Source organism: Staurois parvus, unplaced genomic scaffold (genome assembly GCF_062004578.1).
Source record: "Staurois parvus isolate SC_StPar_1 unplaced genomic scaffold, SC_StPar_1.0 ptg000450l, whole genome shotgun sequence".
Classification (NCBI taxonomy): Eukaryota; Metazoa; Chordata; class Amphibia; order Anura; family Ranidae; genus Staurois; species Staurois parvus.
The window spans coordinates 3140619-3162245 of record NW_028318246.1 but is presented as its reverse complement, the minus strand read 5'-3'; the positions used below and the strand labels follow the sequence as shown (position 1 = coordinate 3162245).

Sequence of the window (21627 nt, the reverse complement as noted above, 5' to 3'; positions counted from 1 at the left end):
AATTTAAAGTGTAACCATTTGTTGACTTATTCATAAGAGCCCAGCTCTGAACAGTTAAAGCGGCACTCCAGCCTGCATTCAAAAATTACTGTGTAGTATGTAGTCTTGTCTTTGGGAAAGGAATAAGCAGCAATACTTATCTTATTCCTTATCTTATTCCAGGCTTCCTCATCACATATGAACTGTCCAATGAAGGCGTTCCTTTGCAGCACTTGTCTGGTCGGCGCCTCTTTGACTTCATCCTACATAATATAAGACCAGTGGTCCTACATTGTATGTGAGGACTTCCAAGGGCACAGCTACATGCTGGAGCAAAGGAGAGTGCTGGCTGGCAGGAGGAACAAGGAATAGGGTACATAACGTGGCTTACTCCTTTTGTATAGATGAAACAAGCAGTTAGTCCTTACAGTGCATGTGTGTGTGGGCTATTTTTCAAAACCTGTGTTTTAATCTTTTGGGATTGACCTACTAAGAAAAAAGAAATTCCACTTATATGTTTCATTTAAATGCCCAGTCATGTGTAGCTAAATAACAAAAGATATTCCTTTGCTCAGGAAAATATGTAAATGAAGTTTCACTTGACTAAAGTGAGTATTCAACTCATAGGAAATCAAAATCACTGATTTAGCAACATGAAGATCCAAAGTTTAGTCCTTACCCTATAAACGCAGTCAAATTATCTCTAGGAAAAAAAACGACTTCCATGCTATAATTTAGCAATAATAGCTGTGCTATGTAAACTGGCATATTATTGCATTAAAAGAAAAATACAGAATTCCCCTGCAGCCAAAACAGAATAAAACTACCAGCACTTTTTGCAGCACTTTTCGTTGTGTTCCCCATTACATAAAAAAACAATACATGAAGGTGAATTTAAATACAATTTGATACTATCTTGCAAAACAAATCTTTTTATAACTTTTTTCTTTCATGATGATTTTTTTCACTTTCTTCTTCAGTGTTTCAGGGATGTTTAGGAAATTGTTGTAAAGGGTTAATGAGTGCCCTGGGAATTAAACTGGTGGAAACCAAATGATCAATTAATATAGTTGTTGTGGTCTAACAAGGTCACCTCTATCCCGTCTGTATCAATAATGCCCTAATATCATTACACACTGAATAATCCATCCATTAACGTGAGTACTGTATTCCGTGTATGATAGACAGCAAATCCATAGTGCAGTCGGGGAGACCTCGTATCTCAGCCTGTCGGAGACACAGTGCTGACTGAAGACTTTCTGCTCTGCTTTTAAGTGACTTTGATTGCTTTGTCCCAAAGCAAGTACATATAACGAAGTATGTGAATCTCCTACTGCAGAATATACAAACAATGTATATAGAGTATATGTATGGAGATTGGGCATACAAAAATAGATGTGGATAAGTTTCATTTATTCATACATCAAAAACTACAGTAAGGGATAAGATCAAGAGAAGGAATGAGAGGGGTGATTCTTTTAAAATGTATTTGCTGTGAAACTACCAATCTCAACGTCAGTGAAGTTTCTTTGGAACAGAACTTGGAAAAAAAGTAACTTTTTTCTTTGTTTATAGGGCTAGAAAGCTTTTTTAAGAGGGGGTGTTTTAGGGTATCTTTGTTTGCTCTGTTTGGTTTCTGTGTATTAATGTATTTGTTCACATTTTTGTGTATTTGTTGCTTTAAATATTTTAATCTCCTTTTTTGACTTTCTTTTCTTTTTTACTTTCTGCGCAAAAAAAATGTAAAGGGAAGGGGAGTGAATGTTTTGGTGCAGCTGTGCATGATAGCCGATCAGCTTCTAACATCAGCTTGTTCAATTAAGCTTTGACAAAAAAATGGAGGCTGATTGGTTTCTATGCAGAGCTGCACCAGAATTTGCACTCTCCAATTTTAGTAAACCAACCCCAAAGAGTCTAATGATGGACTGTTTCTAGCAGCACAAGGACAAGTCTGAAGTAGTTTAAAGGCGTTCAAAGGAGTTTTTGTAACCATTTCAACCACATGGCATCATTAAAAACCATCATGCCTTCCCCATTGAACCTGGTGAATTTCCAACATGGAAAAAAATCTGCTGAAATTTTATTATTTTTGTTGAAATTTCAGGAAATTGAAAACTGTCCATATTTCTCTCCCAATCAAGAGCAAAATTATTAAAACATCTAATCTCATTATAGTTAGTAAGGCTGCATAGGATAATTCCCTTTGGCCCCCCTTTTAACGCTATGAAAAGTGATTAAAATATCACCCAGTTGAGCCCTAAAACTTCCTAACCAAAAAAGAGTTAAGTGACGATGTAAGTTCAGTCGATTTACGTTTTTCAAAGAGATCACTCAAACTTTTACACTGGCTGTGAAATTTAAATTTTTTCAGCTTAACAAACATTCAATCATTACTTATAATGTTCATGTAAATTATTAAAAGCAATCCAATAAGCCACATGACAAAGCTGCTCATGAGAATCTCTTAGCCAAAAGTTCTTCCTAAGTACACGCTCCATGATGCCTGTTGTTTTATATCATTGTAAGCCAATGATTTCTCTTCTGTGTACCTTATTACTTTTACTTTGTCACCAAGGGCTCAACTCCTTAGGCAAGTAGAACAGCTTTTTGACATCCTTAGTTCTGTAGTCAGTTGAGCCCTAAGCTATAAAACAAACCAAAATCAGAGGAGCACACTTAGACTTTCTGGCTAACAAAGTTATCTACAGGTTCCTTGTGGTACCGTGGTCTTGCAGGTTCACTTCACGAATGGAGAAAGGCCAGCTTTTTAGAGAATGGGCCTGTGACGGGAGTGACTTTTGGGGGTGGGGGGACCTCTGTATCATCTCCCCAAATCATTATGTTTAACCCACCCTGTGCCTGTTTAAGGGTACAGGGTGTACATATGAATGTCTCAGTATTGTGCCTTGCTGGCCAGCCAACTGTTATGGGATGTACTGTTTGTGTATTGGTGTGAGGGTTGGTCAATGTCCTTTGCCATGTGCTTCATCCCATTGTTCTGTGTCTTGGTGGGATGGGGAGGGATGATGATGTATTTCCTGTTCTTGGTTGTTTCCCCACCCTCTGTATAAAACATGTTGTTTGTGTAAAATAAAGTTGAGTTGGCTTCCTGTTTAAGAAGAGCTGGGTGCTGTCTATTTCCTGAGGGATTTCAAGGCTCTGGTCCGTGGATGGTGTTCGGACAGGGGAAACTGTGGTATAATGGAAAAACTCAGTGCGGTCTGGGTTCCGGTTCCGTTACAGGGCCAAAATCATATCTCGATTGCATTGCTATCATTACTCTGCTAACGTTGAAATTTGAGGAAACAAAGGGGTTGATTTGCTGAAAATGGAAAGTGAAAAATTTGGTGCATCTCTGCATAGAAATCAATCAGCTTCCAGGCTTTTTTGGCAAAGTTTAATTGAACAAGCTGAAGTTAGAAGCTGATTGGCTACCATGTACAGCTGAACCAGATTTATTACTCTCCAATTTTAGTAAATCAACCTCATAGTTTATGTTGCACTTTAGTGTGCATTTTAAAGTACACTGCTCACCTTAATGTTTCAAATCCTAAGGGCAACATCACAAAATTAGGCACTAAATAAAGAAAATGGTGTTTTTTAAGTATACATGACTTGAGCAACAGCCTAATTATCATTTTGTTGACATTTTTAGATAAATAGCTAAACACAGAAATGATGGCCCACGCTTAGCTATAAGTCTGTAAAAATATACACATAGTAAGCATTGTGAATGCTGGCCACTCTGGTATTCAAACTATATTTTTAGTTAAAAAATGTAATTAAAATGCTTATTCAAGTTTATTTTTCAGCCTATGTTCATAGAGTATATAGCCAAACTTCTGCAGTTTCTTTGAAAGGGATAGGAAGTTATCAGAAAGACTCAATATGCAAATAAATCAGGCAGCTGAATCCTCTCCCTGCAAGATTTCTGCTACAGAAACATGACAGATCACGCTCTTATGTCTAAATAAGAGGGGACACGCGCAGACATTTTTTACTGAAAGTGAAATAACAGCGATTAATCGTGTGGCCATCGCAAGTCCCGGCTGGGTCTGCAAGCGGACACTAAATGAAAAGTCTCTATTGATTTTTCCATGGCTGCCTGTAAGTGTTACATCAATAGAAAAAGAAAGCAAAATGTTTCACCGCAAGGAGGAGAGACACTGGATTATTTGGTGTTTCCGACAGTAACTTAGAGAGGGTGATGGACGAGAGGTTTAGCAAAACTAGAGCTGGGGGAGAGACTGAGGGGAGAGAGAGGAAAGAAAGAAGAAGCAGGCAGGGAATGAAAGAAAAATTAGTCAGACCATTCTGGAATACGGAATGAGTCATGAGACCTATCACTAATGAAATATGAACCTAAAAAGCCTTGAATGCAAAATGGTGTACACCATAATGGAGTAGAAAATCATGGTATTAAATATGACAGATCAGAGGTATGCAATAAAATGTGTTAATTTTTATTAGTAAAGCATTATGACTGAATTTTCAAAAGGCTTGGGTTGTATAGTATAGTAAAGTGAACCCAGTCATCAAAATCTTAAGTTAAATTGGACATGTTAATGTAATTTCAAAAGTCACGTTTATTCTTTAGCAAATCTGCAGCTTTCATTACAGGTATACCTTTTGGGCCTACATGATAGTCTTTGTTCAGGCACTTTCTGTTAGATAATGCTCTATCCCTGTCTCCCAATTGTGCCTATGCATTGTCACCCTGACACATTGAAATGAAGGCTACAAGTAGCCACATCAATGCAGGAATGGTCTACCAGCAGGAAACCCACCTTGAGAAATGCTATGAAACCATCTCTGGACTGCACACATGTGGGCAGGAAGTGGCTGCAATAAAGCTGCAGGAGATCGGCAGCACCAAGCTGCAAAAACCTGTGCACAGAAGGTTTTTTACCTTAAAGTGTTACTAAATCCACAACAGTAAATTCAGTCTGTAAATGCAGTAAAGCATACTTGATATCCTTACTGTGGAACCTAAGGGGTTAATCCTCTGCATTGTGTAAAAAGGCTGTTTGATCCTGACTTCTCTGATCCTCCTCTTGTTCAAATGTCCACGTTGATAAGGCAGACTGAACCTGTGCCCTTCTGCACATGCTCAGTTTAGTGTGTATTGCTAGAGAGGTTTTTTTTTTTTTTCTTGGGAGCATGTGCATGTGATCAGCACAGGGCCAATCAAGACAGAGGTCAGGGGTTTTACATCCTCCTATAGCAGAAAGAAAACTCCTCCTGCAAGCTTTAACCAGTGAAGTCACAAGACTGCTCTAACTGCTGATGAGAAAAGGTATTTAGCAATTTATATTTACTAAAATAATTGCATTTCCATGTTCTGTGTACTGTGGGAGACCAGATATAGTGAATGCAGGGTCATGGGTTTAGTAACACTTTAATGTAGAGAATGCATTAAGGTAAAAATACCTTTAGCCTTTAAAACCACTTTAAATGGTAATGATATTCAAACTTTCTGCCACTCAGGGTTTACATCTACTTTGATAGGATGTGCATTTCTAATTTTTGTAGGTAACTTAGGACATTATCCTTTTCCAAATACCCAATAACAAATGTCAGATAACTGATATCTCATGCTTAAAAAAAATACTTCAAATAAATTCCCCAATAGCTGCAAAGGATATAAATCTAATTTGTGTGCACCAAATGCCTTTTAAAACCCAGCTATTACCATATAAAAGAAGAACTAACAACACTATTGTGCTTCACATAACCTGCGGGAGGAGCCCAGCAACTCCACCCACTACAGGCTGCCTGCTGAAATCTACAGGAGGGGCAGATACAAGACCAGTCACTCTGCACAATGAGAGAGAGCAGTAGTGACCAGTCTTATCACAGGACACTTTGGTACAGAGACAAAAGGGGGGCTTTTCTAAAACTGGAGCACACAGAATGTAGTGCAGATGTGCATAGTAACCAATCAGCTTCTAACTTCAGCTTGTTCAATTAAGCTTTGACAATAAAACCTGGAAGTGGATTGATTACTCCAGGGGTGTTAAACTGGCAGCCCTCCAGCTGTTGCAAAACTAACGGTCCCATCATGCCTCTGTCTTTGGGAGTCATACTTTTCCCAGCAGGAGCAAATTGGATCATGCTTTGCTGGGTTTTTTTGGCCTTCCTCTGGATCAACTGTGGGTATAGAATTATAATTGTTTTTTTTAATGGTTGAACTAGATGGACGTTTGTCTTTTTTCAGACAGACTAACTATGTAACTATGTAACTGTCAATCTTACAATGCCTCACAGGAATTGTAGTTTGGTAACAGCCGGAGGGCAGCCTGTTTGTTACCCGTGGATTACTCTGTACAGCTGCACCAGGTTCTGTGGGCTCCAGTTTTAGTACATCCCCCCTCCCATAGATCTGAAAATACTACACAGAGTACACCAACACTTGAGTACAAATACACATGCATCTTGTATTTAGACAATATTTTCTCATGCTGGGGTTCAGATTTAATTAGAAGCACTAATGACAGATTAACCACCTGAGCTCCAGAAGATTTTACCCCCTTCATGACCAGGCCATTTTTTGCTATACTGCAGTGCACTACTTTAACTGATAATTACGTGTAACACTGTACCCCAACAAAATTTATATATATTTTTTTTTCACACAAATAGATCTTTCTGTTAGTGGTATTTGATCATCACTGGGTTTTTAACTTTTTGCTAAATAAATGAAAAAATACAAAACATTTTGAAAAATAAAACCCTATATTGTTTACTTTTTGCTATAAAACATCCAATAACAAACGTAAAAAAAAATAAAATACATTCATAAATTTTGACCAAAATGTATTCTGCTACATGCCTTTGATTAAAAAAAAAACCCAAATAAATGTATATTGATTGGTTTTCATGAAAGTTATAGCACCTACAAACTATAGTATACATACTGGATTTTTTTTTTAATACTAATGGTGGTGATCAGTGACTTATAAAAGGACTGAGGGAGTGCGGGGGGCAATCTGACTCTAACTGCCACTGACATCACCAGTGACATTATTACAGTGATCAGTGCTAATACTATACACTGTCACTATACTAATGACACTGGCTGGGAAGGGGTTAACATCTAGGGTGATGAAGGGATTAAATGAGTGCCTAACTATGTGTAATGTGTTTAAAGTGTGCTGATTTTACTGACAGATCACTCCCTATGTACAGGGCTCTGTGTTGTGTACCAGCACAGAGCTCTGGTCTGTGATTGTACACAGCTGATCAGCAGGTCCAAGCCATGAATCATTGGCCAGCACTTGCTGATAGGCTCCCGCTGTGTACAATCATAGTGGGTGCCAGCAGGGGAACTTTCCCTGCATTGCGGGCAGGTGGGTGGTCGTAACGTGGTTAAAGCAGAAAACTTACTAAAGGCATATAGTCTGTTCACTCTGCAATGAACGTTGAACTTTACAAGGGAATTTTATCCAGAGTTAAATGAATATGGTTTCACTTTGCAAAGAATAACCAAAACCTCGGAAGCAGCATTAACTCATTCACTAAGCTCTGTGGACTATTCCCTTGAAAAATGGAACTTCCCTTGCATAGCGAACAGTCTACTTGTCTTTAGTAAATCAACCCCAGTGTCTTCTGGCCCAGGCCCATATACGGGAGGGCTCTAGCTTCAGTGTCTAGTAATGGAAGAGGGAGGGGGAGCTGTGTGTAGTGGTGACCGGGCAAGATTTTCTAGCCTGCCCAAATTTTTGGTCGTCCGGAGAATGTTCATTTGGGTCTCTATTTGCTGCCCCATAGACATTGGTTCACCACTCATTCTGGCTAAAAATGGTCATATAGTAAGACTGCCATCTAACGTGTATAGACACCTTGTTATTTTGTCTTCAATAAATAGCTAAGATAGAAGATGTGGTCATAAAATCACTGCTTCTGTTTATGGGCGGCCATATACGGTCCAATAAAAGAGCAATGCAACTCATTCCAGCAATGATAGTAATAATCAGGCCAGGTACACATGAGGTGATGAGAACTTCCAATAGATTTAAGTGATGAAATGTCATTTCTAGAATGTATATGGCCAAGAACGGTTTGTGTGGTCATTTCAAGATTTTATGTGAAAAAATATGCTTATTCTGTAGAGTTACTATACTGAAACTATACACTTTAGACTTTTATGAAAAATATAGATTCTTGTGTGATTTAGCAGCCCTTGTAAAGCTCAGAATTGCTTTTTACAAGAGAATTACAGATTCTAAAAGAGGATTTTATGTCATTGGGAATAAACAGTACAGAGTTTTGAGTTAAAATGAACTCGTCATGAACATTAACATATAAAATTATCTTAGCCTTCTTAAGTGGACCTAACTTTACATATTTATTTATGTTAAGTGCATGCATGCTGAGTAATTATAACGAGTAGCATTTACCTATAAACGTTACACATTAATCACAGTACTCCACCTGCAATACCTTCATCTACTTATATCTCTATAAAGTAAGGACAGGACTGGATAAAACTTGTTGACATGGAATGGATTCCATCCAGGGGCGGACTGACCATTTGGAAACTCGGGCACTCCTCAAGGGCCCGGGGACAGTAGAGGGCCCCATGAGATGCCCCTGGTACCTTTTTCATAGGCTTTTTTGTGTTTGGGCAAGGACACAGGGGTCCCATGATCCCCTATTGCCCGGGGGCCCCATGAGTTGTCAGCCCACCCCTGATTCCATCTGTTACTTAAAGGTAACCTATCACAAGAGTAACATGTAGAATAGTTTTGCTAACATCTCCTTCTGAAAAAGCTAGGAGCTTGGCATAAAAACAGAGTTCCATGTAAAAATAACAATATAAAATGGATAGTTTATTCAAAGATGAAAAAAACAAGGCTTTTGTTGCAATATTCAGCCTCAATTTAAAGATTTTCTCTGCAGTATTTTTAGACTAGATGTCTGCACTCTGATGGCCAACATCACATAACCCACTTCCTCTGAGCCCACCAGGTTGTCCTCGACCCCCCCCCCCCCCTTCAATCTGTGACTGGACAGTTAGCCTTCATGCACACTGGACATTTGATGTTTTTTCTACAGCCAGTAAACTCCCCAGCATGTTATTCTATGTGTCCATGCACACCTAGAATGTAATCAACATTTTTTTGTCAGGGACATTTTTTGGCTGGAAAAAAACCCAGGACTAGTGGGTTTCTAGAGGAGATTTTTAGCTGTAAAAACATTTTAACGCTGAAAAATGCGGCAAAATGTAGTAAAACGCAGTAAACCGCTGAAAACTGGCATTTTTTTACTTTTTTTGACAAAGAAAAACCCCCTAAAAAATGCTAAAAACCGCAAATGCGGAAAACCTTGGCAAAACGCCACTAAGCGCTAATGCAAAAACGCTGAAAAACTCATGTTTTTAACATGACTTTACACAGCTAACATTACCAGCATTATTAAAATGCCCCATGTGCAAGAAGCCTTAGTGCTCATGCACACTTGACGTTTTACAGCTGTTGTTTTTGCCTTTTGACTTTTTTTTGTACCGCTAGTAAACCCCCCAGCATGTTATCCTATGTGTCCATGCACACATAGACTGTAATCAACGTTTTTTTGGCAGGGACATTTTTTGGCTGAAGAAAAACCCCAGGACTAGTGGCTTTCTAGAGGAGTTTTTTAGCTGTAAAAACGCTGAAAAACATAGCAAAAAACGTAGTAAAATGAGGTACAAACCGGTGTTTTTAGACATTTTTTGACCCCAAGTTTTTTTTTTGTAAACACCCCCCCCCCCAAAAAAAATGGTAAAAACCGCAAATGCAGTAAAAAGTGTCAAAATGCAGCTAAACGCTGTTGCAAATACGCTGAAAAACTCCCGTTTTTAACGTGACTTTACCCAGCTTATGTTAGCAGCGTTATTAAAATGCCCCGTGTGCATGGAGCCTAAAAGAGAAGTAGCACAGTGAGGAGCTTGTCGGTCTGTCACTCTGCTTCCTATCAGCATGCTTTATGTCAACACATGAACTGATTTGCTTCTTGTAATGTTTCTGCTCACTATACATCAGAATCTCCGAAAATCTGATTTTTGGCCGAAAATCGATTTGGTGAGAACCCAAATACACATGTCTAGCAACTTTAATACTTGAATTACTGACCTTGAACAAGTAGAAGCATGTGAGGGTTTGGGACTTCTCTGGCATCATTTTGTTTCATGCTTGTTTTGGACATATGACACAGCCAGGCAACTAGCATCTTCAGAAGGTAAGCAATGATAATGCTCATATACCCCCTCTTGTATTTAAATGTTATAGTTTGTTCCTCTCTTTCTTTCACGTTTTTTCCAGATCATACCAACGAAGCATGAATAGAATTGCATCCACTGTTCGAACTCCGTATTGCGTTTCAGCATTGCAACACCCTCCCTACCACTAAAGGTTAACCAAATGAGATTGCAATCAAAATATTTTATTAAGCTATTTAAAAATACTCAGCACTCTCCATATATTTTGCATTATTTTTCCATCCTACTAAACAAATAACTATTGATTGGACATAAAACCTCTCAGTGACTTATGATCAATGAGATGCTTTAGCCACAAAATGAAAAAATACTTACTACATTCCGTTTAATAAAGATGCAACCCAGACAGCAAAAGTTTTAACCTTTTCAGCTCCTGTTTCCTCATCTGTATCAACATTTTTTTTATATTTGTAAAGGAATTATATTGCATCTTTATTTTTTGGAAATATCAAAACAACAATGTATTTTATGAGCCCAAAGCAAATCTGAGTAAGGAAAAAAAAAATTGAAACCACGGTTTATTTAAATAGTAGATACCTGGAGCATGATAAATGCCATCTCTGATTCCCTTTATAACCCAGGCTGCTCTGTAATGCCGCAGTGATTGCAGAGACTGCAAAAGCCCACATGCATGTCAGCATACAGGCTGGTGAGAATGAGCCCTAATATGATGGCATATTCCTAACTCTTGATCATGAATATATAGATTCACTAAAATCACACACATCCCATGCCGAATTGAGGACACAACCTACTTGCCTCATTGTACATCACTGAGAGCCAGCAACACTTTTATACCCATCAAGTACTGTATGTACTTGTGCAATCAAAAAGATACAAAAAATCATGTATAATATGTATTCAACATATTATAAATGAAAAAAATCCCAACAAACTATAAAACATATACTAAACTCATCCTTCACTAAAGCAGAACTACATTGACTATTTTAAATCCATATGCTGTAAGCATTCATAAATAGGTAGGAAAGTATATCATATTTACTTTTGTTAAACTCTTTTTTTACATTTCTTCAGTTGTTTCCTGGTTTCCATGCATAGGAAAAGGATGTCATACATCCCAGGAGATTTCAGGGGGGGGAGGAGGAGGTTGGAGAGGGTTTTCTCAGCTAAGCACACCCTTCTGTCCGCGTGCCTGAGCTAAGGGCAGAGGGATTCCAGGAAGTAAATTCTACACAAATTATGTGCCTGTACTCAAGATGGCCATGGCCAGAAACGCTAGGAGGTTGTTTTTCAAAGTGATTTCCCAGCAAAATAAAGCATGAAGACACTGATGGATAGGCGAGTTTGCTTTGCATAATAAAAATGAATTTAACAGCAATTTTTGGTTTGTGGTGCTCAGATGCAGTGTAGTTCCACTTTATTATAATCAATGCCAATCACGGCCTGCAAATATGCAGCAAGAAGATGATCTTGAAGAGCCCTCAGTGATACTCAACAGACAAATCACACTCGTGTGCAAGGGCGTATCTGCAGCGAGGCAAACAAGATGTTTGCCTTGGGCGGCATTTTACTGGGGTGGGGGCGCCACCCCCCAGGCAGTAGGGACACCATGGGTGTGAGCAGCAGGGCCACCACCGGGGATGGGGGGAGGGTTGTGGGTTCAGCCGACACACAAGTAGAGGGACCAGCTGCAAAAGAAGGGTGGAGTGATGGGTGGATCCCCAATGTGTGCAGGGAGCAGTCGAGTGTCGGGGCCTGCTGTCAGGCAGGCTCAGGATCTGTAGTGTGCCGGGCTTTGTGCGGTGGGTTAGGCCAGAAGGTGCTAGCGAAGGGCCTGTGGAGGAGGAATAAAAGGATGAGGTCAGGTTGGAGGAGCCCCCCCCGCTCTTTGTTGCAGCTGGCATCGGAGATCCTGGTGGAGATGGGACACAGGCTCAGCGACTGCTCCTGGTACTTTCTGGAGGAGCTACTGCTAGACAGGTAAGAGCTTGGAGGACTGGTGCTTTCCCACTCTTGTCATGCTGACTCTCCCCTGCCTCCCACCTGTCCCACCTCCCCCCTTCCTTTCCCACTGCCCCCTCCTGCCCCTCTGCCCCTTTCCTGTCCTGCACCCCTGTCACACTGCCCCCCTCCTGTTATGCTGCTTCCCACCTAGGGCCTCATCCTGTCCTGTTGCCCCCCTAATGTCATGCTGCCCTCCTCCTGTCCTGTCCTGAAGGGGTAGATCTTAAACAAGAAGGGGTAGGATAAATTTTGATTGGGGGGGTGCCTAATTTTAATCTTGCCTAGGGCATCACAAAACCAAAATACACCACTGCTTGTGTGTTTAAACTTGCTTCATGACCCTGCAATAACTGTTCACTAGCCGTCCCTGGCAAGAATCAAACGTATGCGTCTGTAAAAGAATGAACTGATAGTAAACAGCTGCCAATGTACATATGTGCAGATACAGCATAAAAAGCCTTACTCACTGAAGCAAGGAAGCCATTATACTGACACTATCCAATGAATTTTGCTGTTTGCACATTTATTCATTCAAACAATAATTTTTGTTTATATAAGCTATATAATTTTTGGTAAAGTAGAGCTCCAGACAAACCTTTTTTTAGTTTTGGACAGAGTGGGGAATAGTTAGAACCTCTGTCAAGTTTTTAGTGCTATTTGCATCCCCACAAGGAAGAATTCCCCAAAGCCTAAATATTCTTTACCTTAATGCATTTGTTGTATAGTCATCAGTATCCCCCCTCACTCCCCCTTTTACTTATCTGAGACTTAATTCGGTCCAGTGCCATGCTCGTCTGCAGCTCTTCCTTCCCCTCAACTCTTGATCTCAGTGACTTTGCTAAGGCAGCAGGAGCCATTGGCACCCGCTGCTGTCAATCAAAGCCAGTGACGAGGGAGCAAGGGGTGGGGCCAAGTCCAGCTGTCTGTTTCATTAGACGCAAATAGCAAGGCTCAGGAGCGAGCCTGTATGTGTGCCCCCATAGCAAGCAGCTTTTTATGAGTGCACTCAGTGGAGGGGAGGAGCCTGAAGCGCCAGCAGGGGACCCAAGTACAGGAGGTGCAAGGCCACTCTGTGCAATTCCTGGGTTATAGACACTTTTTTATGAATCAGTCGATTTTGCTGCTGGAGAAAATGTATTTTCATGAAATGGAACCTTTAAGAGCAGGATGGCGTAAAAGTCTATGATAAGGAAATGCAAGGTCTGCTTATACTGTGCAAACCCCCAACTCCTGCATATATCACCTTCTGATAGTAGGTCCAAAACCTACCTGTGAATAAATAAGTTAGATTTTATACTTACATTACCCCTAGGTGGCACTTAAATGAGGATCACAGTACTCTCCGCAAGATCCTGGGGAATATAGAGCAGACTACATCTTGTGCAAAGGTGCTCTTGCAGTGAACTATGACTTCTTGTGTTCTGCATTCACCAGGATTCTTCCAGAAGGATAATGATGTTACACCCAGTGATTCAGGAGATAGGGGTCAGGTAAGTATAAAATCTTCCTTTTTCTTTACAGGTAAGTTTTGTACCATTATCAGCAGGTGCTTTATGCGCCAGTACAGTGTATGTGCCTACTGAACTGCAAGATTCCACTTCCAGTATGGTGTCAAGGTAGCTGCATCCCATAGATCAAACAAGACTGTCTTCTCTGGAGAACATGAGCACACAATCATATACAGGAAATCAAGCATGTTTTGGCTGCAAAGGGAAAATGAACACAGCTTATCCTCAGCTTCTTTAACTAAAGTGTGTCTGAGCTCACCCACTACACCAGGGGTGTCCAACTGGTGACCCTCCAGCTGTTGCGACACTACAAGTCCCACCATACCTCTGTCTTTGGGAGTCATGCTTGTAACTGTCAATCTTACAATGCCTCATGGGATTTGTAGTTTGGCAACAGCTGGACGGCCGCCAGTTTGACACCCGTGCACTACACTCATTACAGCAAAGCATAAGATCACACAAACTACCGGTATGTGACGTGAGGAGTGGTAATGCATAGAAAAACGTCTACGCTTCCATCTTGCTTTCAAAGCCACATCAACACTGTATAAATAAAAATAAATGTATACAAGAATGATGTAATATTCCTAAAATGATAACTGAATTATGTTTGGTGGATTCCATAGACCAGAATACTTACTGGGGGGGGTTCTACACATCATTTCTGCCATCACTTTCCTCTATTTTATCATTGAAGACATTTGTGGCACTCTGATAAACAAGACATTGTAAGCCTAATTATCCTTTTGTCAAGAGACAACTACAAGATGAAAATCCAATCCAATCCAATTAACTGGTGTGGAGGATTGTGCAGTGTTGTTATTTTGTTTAACAAGTACATGACGTCTGTTATATATTATATAATAAGGTTGCTAAAAGTGCACAATGCAAAAGTCACGGAGAGATATTTGCCGGTTGCAGATATCGAAGATGCTAAGATAACTGGCTGTCTGCACTAGTTTTAGAATGACATAAGTTATCATTTAGAACCAGAGCTGGCTCCTAAAGACTGACAGATCAATATTACCCAGGTAATTATTTGTTCATTGATAAAGTGTTTAGATTTCCATCCATCACTGGTCGTAGAGAGGGACTCCTATCTGTCTAGTGCCACTGCTAAACTTTTTACCAAAGAATGAATGCACATTATCATTTATTTATAGTTTTAAGATGCTATAAGCAGCACTTTAACAAAGAAACAGGAGGAAATGGTTGGCATTGTTGGCTTTGTTTTCTTTCCAAATAATGTCCTTTATGAGTGTAATGTTCTTAGATTATCAAAACACAAACACAATACAGAGAATCAAAACTTATGTAACCAAGGATTTGTTAATGGAAAAAATGTACGTTATATTACATAAATATTTGGGTTTATCTACTAAAATTGGAGAGTGCAGAACCTAGTGCAGCTCTGCATAGAAACCAATCAGCTTCCAGTTTTGTTTTTTTGTCAAAGCTTAATTGGACAAACTGAAGTTAGAAGCTGATTAGAACAGAATAGGTGGGCACTACATTATGTCAAAATAAATAAACCAAGTAAAAAAAAAAAAGGTGCAGTTTTGAGACCAAATATCCCTATAAAAAGTAGCTCAAACTTGGTATATGCCTCTCAGAGCATGAACCAAACCTGGTAATTCTATACAATTGCAACCAATATTATCAATATATAACATATATAGTAGCACAGTGGCTAAATGGTTAGCACTTCCGCCTGGCAGTACTAGGGTTGTTGGTTCGAATCCCAAACACGGCACCACCTGCCTGGAGTTTGCATGTTCTCCCTGTGCCTGCGTGGGTTTTCTCCGGGTACTCTGGTTTCCTCCCACACTCCAAACACATGCTGATAGATTAATTGGATCCTGTCTAAATTGGCCCTAGTATGTGTATGTATGATTGTAAGTTAGGGACCTTAGATTGTACACCCCTTGAGGGTTAGGGACTGATGTGAATGTACAATATATATGTAAAGCACTGCGTAAATTGACAGTGCTATATAAGTACCTAAAATAAAATAAATATATAGGTGAATGGTGAAAAATGTCCATATATGAAGTGGCAATCTTTGCAGCTTCTTATATCTGTCCCAAATCAAAGCAGAAACCCTATAGTTGAATGAGGAAAGAACAAACAGAGGGTGCACAGGCCTAGTGCATTACCATAAAAAATGTTTAATAAGAAATAAAGTAAGTGTTGTACTCCCAAAAGACAATAAAGTCAAGGTACATCATAAAAGAACAGCTGGGTCAACACTGCGCTGAGTAACAGTCCACAATAGGGAGTGTAGACATCCAATAGGCTGACGCGTTTGGAGGACTTGCCTCTTCCTCAGAGCCACAAGAGGCAAGTCCTCGAAACGCGTCAGCCTATTGGATGTCTACACTCCCTATTGCGGAATGTTACTCAGCGCGGTGCTGATCCAGCTGTTCTTTTATGACGTACCTTGACTTTAGTGTCGTTTGTGAGTACAACACCTACTTTATTTCTTATTAAACATTTTTTATGGTAATGCACTAGGCCTGTGCGCCCTCTGTTTGTTCTTTCCTCATTCAGTATATTTGGATTTCCCCGGTCTATTGAGGGCAGCAAGGTGTGCATGTTCCAGGACATTCTTAATGTGGTTGAAGCCTGCATCGAGTCCATCCCCAAGTGCAGGAGCATTTGTGTTTGCAGAAACCAGATAGTGACTGTATCCTCACCGCATGCTCACAAACGTATAATGTGCATTGCTCACTCACCAGATTTTTTTTACCCCAGTTACGATGGTCAAATACGCCTTTGGTTTTATAGGGGACCACCCTCTCTCGGTATGTTCTCCATTTCTCCTTTTTGGAAATTCGTTAGTGGTAGCCAAATGTAAAGGATCACAATATGCCCCCAATGTTATGCTTTATAGATGCTGTAAAGATATTCCTCCCACAGAATGCAGCCGGCCATTAAATGAATCAAACAAGTAAGTAGCTCTCTACGTGTAGTATTTTAATGAAGAAACAATTAAGCTGATTGGTTACCGTGCAGCTGCACCAAATTTTGCACTCTCCAGTTTTAGTAAATCACCCCTTTGTCTGTATCACTGCACTTTGTATGTCACTTTGCTAAAACTGTAATAAAAGATATTACTTATGTTTTGAAGATACCTTGTTAGCTGTCAAATTGCTGTAATTGTGAAGAAAATGTATATATAAATTACTGCAATTGTGAAGAAAATGTGCATATAAAATATATATATATATATATATATATACATATATTTATTACATACTTAGCCAGTAAATGGACAAAACCATACATCTCTTCAATCTCTGACAGTCTTTTGTATCATTGCATAGAGTATACTAAATATTATGTGCAGCCCTTTGGTGATGCCAGGGGCCACTCCAATGTCTATTAAGTTAGTACCACTGATTTAGTCAAAATTTCTGTAAATAAAAAGATAATTTTTATATCAAAATCTAGTGGAGCTCTTGCTCATTTCAGTTAAAAGAGAAGTATGGATAAAGCTCTTTTGGCCTTTGTTCTCCTGGGGATCACAGGAATACACTTTGTTCTGCACTCCTGTGACTCGTATTCAGCTGACAGCGGGCTAAAGCCCTTTGTTATAGAAAAAAAATCAAACCTGTGCTTGGATAAATACACAAAATGCAAAATGTAAAAAATAAAAATAAAAAAGCTGCTTGCATAAAAGGCAATATACAAATTATAAACAATGAAATAATGCAGCGCTAATCTATATCACAATAAATAACCATAAAGTCCAAATAATCGAAAAAAGGTTTGGATAAATTTGTTTGCACAAAGAGGAGTTTGGCGTGATCCACAATCACCAAGGCACCCGAATGAATAAGCCCCTTCCCAGACGTTCTGACCGAAACACACAGGTCAACAAATGCAGCCCAAAAGAGGGATCAGTAGTGCAGATGATGAAGCTGACAATCCTCCCCAGGATAAGATCCAATCTTTCTTTCATAAGATCCTTAAAAGGCCTTGAAAAAGACTCCCATCCAGTAATCAGATGAAGAATATAAAAAGAAGACCACTCATAGTGTAGTATTTGGATATTAAAGCCCTCTGTTGGCTGAAGTCAGTCAGCCGGTCCAGACTCTGGATAGATCCTAACCATCCAGATGCTTGGACCGGCAGCTGACTCTCGCTAGGAGCCTGAGCCAGCCACTTCCGCCCCCTTTACAGCCCAGAGCTCCAGTGAGCGCTGGAAGAGCAGAGCGGTTAAAGCCGACAACTGAGTGATCAGCGGTCTTTGATAGCTCAGTTCTCGGTGAAGAGGCAGAAGGGGACAGATGCAGCATCAGATCGATGCCACATCAATTTAGATGAGTATAAGTGTTTGTTTTTTTTTAATCCCACACTTCTCCTTTAAGATCGCACACTTGGACTGGTACCATATAATGCAAAAAGCTAAGCAGATACCTGTAGCTAAACATGTTATATATGCTTTTAAATGAACATAACTTTTGAATCTGCTGCTGTGTATAAAGAAGACTCATATGCGTATTGCTGTGGTAGATAAAGCATACTACATTAAGTTTCTTGCATGTCTGCCCTTTGCTGACATGCCCACTGTTTGAATTCTTTATGGGTTTGTATACATGACCGCTAAACTTAACACAAGCTGATTTATGTCAAAAACATGTAAACAGAAATAGATGTAGCAGTTCCATGCCATGAAGAAGCTTGAGATATTTAAACTGTGACCATTTATCATTCTGCTTTATGTGATATTATTATTATTTTGGGTACTTTGGGTACTGTCAATTTACGCAGTGCTTTACATATATATTATACATTCACAGCAGTCCCTAACCCTCAAGGAGAATACAATCTAAGGTTCCTAACTTACATTCAGCAGCTGCAGCAGTGGGAACATGTAACATGCTCCATTCTAAAAATGGGTGGAACATGTAACATGTTCCCAAAGGTGAACTTATGCTTTAAAATCTAAGGTCCTTAAGTCACATTTATACCCCAAGACCAATTTAGACAGGAGCCAATTAACCTACCAGCATGTCTTTGGAGTGTGGGAGCAAACCCACGCAGGCACAGGGAGAACAGGGAGAATACAAACTCCAGGCAGGTGGTGTAATGGTTGGGATTTGAACCAAAGACCCTAGTACTGCCAGGTGGAAGTGCTAACCATTTAGCCACTGTGCTGCCATCTTATATATCTTTCTTCACACACATAAGCTTGCTTGTAGTTATCTTTTTTCAGAGATTCAAAATACCCTATCACACTGAGCATACTATAAAAAATAGTGGCACAATAGTATGATATTTACAAGAACAGGTCCATAAAGGGTTCATATAATTTCTAATACCTACCCAGACTGAAGAGCACCAGGAATTTAAGGTACAATAGTATGCTATTTACAAGAACAGGTCCATAAAGGGTACATATAATTTCTAATACCTACCCAGACTGAAGAGCACCAGGAATTTAAGGTACAATAGTATGCTATTTACAAGAACAGGTTCATAAAGGGTACATATAATTTCTAATACCTACCCAGATTGAAGAGCACCAGGAATTTTAGGTACAATAGTATTCTATTTACAAGAACAGGTCCATAAAGGGTACATATAATTTCTAACACCTACCTAGACTGAAGAGCACCAGGAATTTTAGGTACAATAGTATGCTATTTACAAGAACAGGTCCATAAAGGGTACATATAATTTCTAACACCTACCTAGACTGAAGAGCACCAGGAATTTTAGGTACAATAGTATGCTATTTCCAAGAACAGGTCCATAAAGGGTACATATCATTTCTAACACCTACCTAGACTAAAGAGCACCAGGAATTTTAGGTACAATAGTATGCTATTTACAAGAACAGGTCCATAAAGGGTACATATAATTTCTAACACCTACCCAGACTGAAGAGCACCAGGAATTTTAGGTACAATAGTATTCTATTTACAAGAACAGGCCCATAAAGGGTACATATCATTTCTAACACCTACCCAGACTGAAGAGCACCAGGAATTTTAGGTACAATAGTATTCTATTTACAAGAACAGGTCCAGAAAGGGTACATATCATTTCTAACACCTACCTAGACTGAAGAGCACCAGGAATTTTAGGTACAATAGTATGCTATTTACAAGAACAGGTCCATAAAGGGCACATATCATTTCTAACACCTACCCAGACTGAAGAGCACCAGGAATTTTAGACACACAAACTCTCTCAGATCGAACTGTAGTGATCGTAGCTTGGCCACCAATTCTTGTGCATGGCTCATGAGGTTGTTTAGTGTGGTACCAGCCTGAGACACGATGACAGAATAATCCACCTGAAAAATATACACTGAATAAGAGCAGGAAACCAACATTTTATATGGAACATGCTAAGGTCAGAAATTATTACCAAGGTAAATAAAAAAAAGTAAGATACCGACAATCTTCCTTGGAATGATGATGTCATCTATAATTGAAGATAAACACTAACATGCTACAATTTGCAGCAACAAAATAATTAAATGAGTAACAACAGCAGTAAGCAACTACAATCACAAAGTAGTCCATGAACTTCAGTCAAGTGACCATGTTTGGCCCTGAGAGGAGCATCTTTTTGGAATGATGTCACCAGTCTGCCCCAGGCAGGAGGAAACATTTCTTCCCCCAGTGATCACTTGCAGAGACTGTTGTAATACTGTAAACTTCTAGTAGCTCACAAGGTGACAGCCAGCAGCAGGAGGCTAATGTCTGCTTCCCTTACTAATGACTCATCTGCCTAGAAAGAGTAAGAACATAATATACCGTAACTCTACTGAGACTCCACAGAGCTTTGTTTGCAGATTTCTATTAATGCAGTAATAAGGGATTCTATCAGGCTGTAATTCATGTGACAGAAAGTTAGGCCCGGCAAGCACCACCTGATACGACAAAACTCAATTTAAAATTCGTCTGAGCCATGTGGAAAATTATTGGGCAAACTGTGACCTATCAGATGCAGTCACTCCCATATGGAAGAAAAATGTATTTGAAATATATTTTAAAAAGATTCTTCCCAAATATATTGCCATATATTTGAAATACTACAATTTTGGCCATATTCAATATATTTCAAAATATATTTCAATATATATATATTTAAATACAACCTGCTCAGCCCCCTTCCCTTTCTTCATAAGCATCCCATCCAACCCCTTATCCAGATTTGACAAAAAGGCATGTCCCTGAAACGTGTAACCATGCACCCTTTCCATCCTGTCATACTAGTGTATCTCTGGCTCCGCTCTTGGTTCAAGGCTGATGGTGCGCTTCACGCTGGCTCCCGGTCTTGGATGGCTACTTCCAGGCATCACTCTGCTCTACCTTGCCCTGCCAAGCTCTGCAGATACCAGAGGACTAGTAGTGCTTTTATGATTTTATACAATGTGAGTACAATTTAAATAAAACTACACTTAGATGGCAGTGCCTGCTATTTCAAGTGCCTGACACGCCTAGCTTTAATGTGCACTTAAATGTTTTTAAACGTGTCTAGAGGCAGAAAAAAAAAATTTGCCAGCCACCCCTAAAAGAAACGTTTTTAACACTCAGTGTACATGAGGCAAAATAATGCCTATTGCACATAAAGCTTTATAAAATTCTTTGATAAATATAAATCATGGGGGCAGATTTACTAAAACTAGTGCACACAGACTGGTACATCTTTGCATGGTAACCAATCAGATTCCAGGTTTATTGTCAAAGCCTATTTGAACAAGCTGAAGTTAGAAGCTGACTGATTGCTATACACAACTGCACCAAATTCTGTGCGCACCAATTTTAGTAAATCACCCCCATAGTGTATCAAAATTGCATCCTCATCTTTTAACCACTTGCCCTGCAGAGGATTTAACCCCCTTCCTGACCAGGCCATTCTTTGCGATACGCGCTGCGTTACTTTAACTGACAA

At 39.6% G+C, this 21627-nt stretch overlaps 1 protein-coding gene across 1 annotated transcript in view; it reads right to left on the bottom strand.

Moving 5' to 3' along the window:
* NR5A2 (nuclear receptor subfamily 5 group A member 2) overlaps positions 1-21627 on the bottom strand; it is a 132664-nt gene that overhangs the window by 12620 nt on the left and 98417 nt on the right. The window contains exon 6 of the mRNA XM_089688687.1: positions 19873-20020. Within this exon, the coding sequence (XP_089544813.1) occupies positions 19873-20020 (148 nt within the window). The remainder of the gene's footprint in view (positions 1-19872; positions 20021-21627) is intronic.